Source organism: Hordeum vulgare, chromosome 7H, assembly GCF_904849725.1.
Source record: "Hordeum vulgare subsp. vulgare chromosome 7H, MorexV3_pseudomolecules_assembly, whole genome shotgun sequence".
Taxonomy (NCBI): Eukaryota; Viridiplantae; Streptophyta; class Magnoliopsida; order Poales; family Poaceae; genus Hordeum; species Hordeum vulgare.
Window position 1 is genome coordinate 30,459,177 of NC_058524.1, and position 5,778 is coordinate 30,464,954.

The 5,778-nt window shown below is 40.3% G+C and overlaps 1 protein-coding gene across 2 annotated transcripts; it reads right to left on the bottom strand.

Annotated features, from left to right (window-relative positions):
- Positions 1-209: 209 nt before the first annotated feature.
- On the bottom strand, positions 210-3,002 carry LOC123412559 (PHD finger protein ALFIN-LIKE 2-like). Of its 2 annotated transcripts, none has more exons than XM_045105509.1 (2): positions 2,710-3,002; positions 210-505 (listed from the first exon to the last, which is right to left on the bottom strand). In XM_045105509.1, exons 1-2 carry the CDS (start codon positions 2,915-2,917, stop codon positions 210-212), a joined length of 504 nt encoding a protein of 167 aa, XP_044961444.1. In that variant the 5' UTR covers positions 2,918-3,002. The 2 variants fall into 2 exon arrangements, 1 of the variants encoding a protein (XP_044961444.1); XR_006613533.1 differs by lacking the exon at positions 210-505 and adding an exon at positions 2,493-2,599 and having other exon boundaries at positions 2,710-2,802.
- Positions 3,003-5,778: the final 2,776 nt, after the last annotated feature.

Sequence of the window (5,778 nt, forward strand, 5' to 3'; positions counted from 1 at the left end):
ATAAATAAAAAACAGGATATTATGTCAAAAGGTGGAATCTTCCGTGGGCTTGTTTGAAATCATAGGAATTGCATACTGTTTTGTTATATAGAGGTTACGGATTCAACCCCCCCCTTTTATTGCATTCATTGATTCTTCTACATGCACATGCTTTACGAGTTGTGAAATTAGTGGCTACGTTTCTCGGACGTACATTGCACATATAGATGTCATAACAAAAATGTTTTCAAAGGAAGTAGCAGAGGCAGCAGGAGTAGTAGTAGTAGTTTTGTAGTAACGTACTTTTGTTTGGCGTTGAGAAGAGTAGTCAAGAATAAGGCGACGCCCATGAGCCATGAGTCGGAGTGGCGAGCGATGAATGACAGGTAGTCATAACGGTTCATATATTCTGGCCTGCGGTTGATGCCTAGTTTCGGCTCCGGCAGGCCCAGCGGCAGCATCTTCTCAGGGAGCGTCAAACTCCATTTCCCGTCCGGGTACCCGAACAAGCACATTCGCTCCTTACCTGAATCGAGAAAATGAAACAAACCATCAGCCGGTGATTTGCACACTTCACCATTTTATATTTACTAATTATATAATTGGGGCATCATATGTTATTTAGAAAAAAACTACCTCTCGAACCATGGATTTGACAGGAAGTCATGATGTTATTCAAACAGGTCTGATCTTGGTACATGTCAAACAACCCTATTGTAAAAAAAGCAGGAGATTGAATTGATAGATTGCGTGTTTCTTTTAGATTTGAGAAGTACAATTTCCTCACTTTAATTAGTTATTCAGCATGAAATACCCATGCCATGCATATGGCTTGGTGATGGCGAAGTTCATATCATTGGCTGAAGACTAGGAATTTGCCGGTATACTTTTAGCCTATTAGGATGGGTGATAAACATACAGATCTTTATTTTTTGCTAAATTTATACATGTCTCTCTACTTTTGGCAAATTGCAAATTAAGCCGTCCTTCTGTATATCATACACGAGAAAGATCGCATGTGCTCACACAATTATATATGTTTATATACATTGTGTGTTGCCAGTGCAAAATAGCTAGAATCCATATTTCCCGACATTTCTTTAAAAAATGATCACTACTGAAATAAAGAGAAAACTGTGTCATTTATCTGACTTAGTTTAGTGAAAATACATATCTGTAATATATGTGGCTTAAAATTTACCAATATTTGAAAATAAAACACAGTGCATGGATACTCTTCATCACCAGGAGAAAACGAGTGCCCTCGTATACTATTGTAGACACTTTTCCATGAACATACCTTTCATATCTGCGCACAAAAGGCTTCCGGTTGTTTGATCAAGAGAGCCTATGTAAATATTAATGCATGATGGAATCCTAGAAAAGATATGGTCTAAAAACAGTTGAATGTTTTGTTGGCTATAAGTATACCAAACACTTTCGTATTTCTTAAGGAGAATAGGAAAAAAATATACATCCACCAAAGAATTTGTCATATGCAATACTATAACCCACCAGTACAGATGCAGCCTTCGTAAATTTGCTACAATGTTACATCTTCTAACAATCTGGATTTTTTGGGGCATGGCACTCCATGAATATATATCACGGGCATTGATTTCACACACTTTTCAATTAAAAAATTCTGTGCAAGCAAAAAACACTACCACAAATTCACAGAGTTGTTCATAACTCGACACTCTTTAGCCTTTCTCTAACAGAAAAATAAACACGGTTGTATATCTGACAATAACCTTTTTCCGAAGAACTATATTTGAAAGTAACTTATTAAACTATTGTCCCAAATTCCCTTGTGTTTCGATACAGAACTTCACTAGCCCGTGCAACAACTCTGGATTGAGGACTAATTTTTTTTCATGAAAAATGGGCTCTGAGATTTCATAAGCCGGATTTAGAATTTTATAATTAAAACTGGACCTAAAATTTCATGGACAACATGTTCTAAAAAATACAGCCACAAATGCCCGTAGTTTGTTAACTCAATACTTTTTTCCTATGTCTAATAAGAAATATGAAATGTTATATATATGTTTCAAAAGAAATTTTCCACCTGAGTTTTGGCATGTTTCAATACAGAACTCCACTAGATCTGAAATTTCATGTCAGATGAAACTATATCAGCATATCCCTAATACAAAAATAAACATGGTTATATGTTTGAAATTAACTGACCATAGCATCGGCCTTCACCATGTTTCAATACAGATCTTCACTAGCTCGTGCAAGCACGGGACTAATGACTAGTTTTTTCCTCATAAAAAATGGATCTGAAACTTCATGTGAGATGAATCTATCAGCCTATGCTTAATACAAAAATAAGCACGGGATCTGAAGTTATTTCATTCCTATGTGTAATACATAAATAAACATGTTTAAAAGTAACTGACCAAACTATCTGCAAGTTTCAATACAGAATTCCAGTAACCCGTGCAACAGCACGGAATTGATGGCTGGATTTTCTTAATAGAAAATGAATCTGAAATTTCATGTGAGACGGATTTACAATTTTGTAGTAAAAATGGATCTAAAATTTCAGGGACAGACGGATCTATATACTACGTACCTTCGTCGCACAATAAATCATATAAATTTTCCTGATCTGCGCGAATGACAACAAGGAGGAGAACGACTGGTGTTAGATCCATCTGCACGTACGGGTCAGATATATAGAGGAAAAAGGTTTAACTAAGGAGGGTCCCCGTGGCGTACCTTTGGTGAGGGCTCCGACGAGCGCCCTGCGACGGCCAGAGAAGTCCTCATAGTTGTTCTCCACGGTCCATGATACTGCGGGACGGGACCGCCATTCAGCGGGGTCTGCCCGCGACAGGATTGATGAAGGCCGCCCACGAACGCGCACAGCGAGACGAGGCCTGGTGGGGGTAGGCTTGGAGGAGGAGCCGGCGCCAGCTGCGTCCATGGGACGAGATTCGTGCTAGGTTCGTCGACGGAGCGCGTGAGGGGAGGAGGGTGAAAAAATGGATCGATGGGGGCGCTCTGTTGATTTGCTGCTCTGGGCGGCCGGGTTACTACTTTCCATTCCCTTCTCTGGGCGGGATGTATTGGTTTTCCTTCCTATCACGTTTTTTCCAGCACTGGTGAAATAACTACAGGATGGCTGGCGTGCAAATCCTATGGCTAATGACGTGTGGTCCACGGATCAGAAAGTTCAAAATTCATGGTACTCAATGTTTTAAATAGCGGGCTACGGCAAATAGCGGCGAGCCTCTAAATCAGCTATAGCGAAGCTATAGCGGGCTATAACGGCATATTTGTACATGATACCATTTAACGGCACCCTGCTGAAAAGGCTATAGCGAGGCTATAACGGTGCTATAGCGGGCTATTTAAAACTATGGCTCCTTTATTTCCCTCATTAATTTCTTTTGTCTTTTTGAAAAGCATTTATTTCCTTCGTTGTGAAAAAGTATACAACCCAAGATGTTCACACACGTTTCTAAAACTATATGACGCCCCACGCGTTGCTGCGGAAAATTAGTATAGCAAGTTCTAAAAACTCATGAGGTGTACTTCTAAAGGACAACTAAGATCTGAGAAGCAAATGAATTTTACCCAGTTGAAGTGGGATGCTTGTGATCACACACAAACCACACTGGAAAATGATAGATTTATATTATCTCAATCACACAATTTACAGAATGCTTTCCAACCAATGAAACAATTATATTTATGCATTCATTCTTAAAAGTATCATCACAAAGTTCCAATAATCTTTTGATGTATGGTTTTTGGACAGTGATGCAAATCATGGACGAAAACTCCTTGGCCATGGAAGCATACTTACAAACACATACATCTTCAGGAAACTTCAAGCGGAAGCACAGGAACTTTAATTTGCAGCCATCATCACGTCAAGTATACATCTTCAGGAAACAGATATCCTCATAGAAAATATATCTCTTACAAAAGCTGCAGCTCATAGGTCGCCCATGAATGAACCTGGGGATAGAGAAATAAGAAGCCTTCTAGTAGATTCGTGTGCCATTAGAGATCCTTACTCTGTTCAGGTATTCCTTATCACCAGTGACCACATCTCTGAAGCTTATAGATCAGCTATGATGGCACTTGAGAACAATAGTGTAAATACCAGGCTGAATTTTAGCAATCATGATCATATAACAGAAAATGGCCTTTTAGTCAGGTTATCACACATGTACATCTTCAAGACATTGTTATCACTGATGTATGACAATTAGATCAGTAAAGAAACTTAATATATTGGACAAAGATAGATACCAATCCAGAAGAGCATACAAATCAATTTAATACAGAAAAACTATTGAACGGGGAAATATTGCTCTTTGAAAGGCATTTATTTCCTTCGTTGTGAAAAAGTATACAACACAGGATGTTCACCCACGTTTCTGAAATGGATATGCAGTCTCTAAGATGAAACTTTGACTGTTATTTTGTATGCTCGTAAACGTTGCTAATAGGTTAAGGGATATTTTTGGATTCTAACCAAATACTCCCTCAATCATAGTTTATAGGGCGTACATCACATAGCGCCGGAACCAAGGTAACTCATGATTGACTCTACTTTCCTTTGAATGCGTGAACAGCAAAGCATTCACACTACACATGCGTATATGAGTAATACATAGGACTACTAATTAGCTCATAGGAGTAAATGTAATGCGTCCTAAACCTTATATATTGTGAAAACACGCGTAAATTTAACTGCATCTTTTAAACTGTGACGGAGGGAGTAGTACATTACCAATATGTTGGCCATGTTTTCGTCCAACAAGTGCCAACTCCAATTCTCCTTTCCCATCTCTATTTAAAACAAAATTACATCACGCCCAACCATTTTGTGCCAAAAAAAACACTCCCGCCATGTCCGTATGAGCGCTCGAGAGAATCCTAGCACTTCAACCCTCTAGGAATTCACCCTTCCTTCCCTTGTGGAAACCAGCGGGCACGGCCGGGCGAAGGCCACGCAGGGAAGAGGGCGGGAGGGGCAGAATTTTTATGTTGCAGCATGGTTGAAGATTTTTCACCAGCCTCAAAGAAAGAAATCTTTCTTTGAATGAGCTGGCGAGGGGAAAATTTACAAGCTGCTTCAATATTACTATTTTTCTATGTCCAGTCAACTTATGGCCAAGAAATTTATGTGCAAAAAAGTGGATTGGGCCGAACTGAATGAGTTTTCTGTTCAGGTGCCTAGGAGGAGCAAGAGTTTTCTATTTATGTGCCCAGGTGAAGCAGCATGGTAAGTTTAATTGATGATAAATCAAATGTTGGTCATATAGGGGGGTGGGGGCATACCAAGTCTCATCATAACTCAACCAACCAAATTTACCACTTATCTTCAGAAAATAAGCTAACTTAAGGAAATAGATAACTTGGCCCTCAGCCGCCTTCCCACAATACACAAGGGGGTTGCAGGTGCTGCCATACCGGTTGTAGGTCTGGCCCCAAAAGCATCCATAACGGTGTGTTTGGTTCAGGTCATGGGCTGAAACGGAACAGCCATTAGTAGAAAACAGGGCTTTGGTCCTCGCCTGATAAGAGCATTAGTCCCGGTCGACTTACGAACCGGGACTAATGTGTGCATCAGTCTAGGTTCAAGCGGCCAGGATGCCGGTCGGGCCTCGGCGGACATCAGTCCCGGTTCTTCAAGGACCTTTAGTCCCGGTTCGTGCCACAAACCGGGGCGAAAGGGTCTGGATCCTGTCGCAACCTCTTTAGTTCCGGTTCGTGTCTGAAACTGGGACTAAATGGCTATCTTCAATCCCGGTTCTAGACACCAATCAG

Bases quoted from the DNA above. Each gene is read 5' to 3' on its own strand.
- LOC123412559 (XM_045105509.1), bottom strand. From the start codon at position 2,917: ATGGACGCAGCTGGCGCCGGCTCCTCCTCCAAGCCTACCCCCACCAGG. The intron at 506-2,709 runs GTACGCCACGGG...TTCTCGATTCAG, and splicing joins CGTCGGAGCCCTCACCAAAG to GTAAGGAGCGAATGTGCTTG.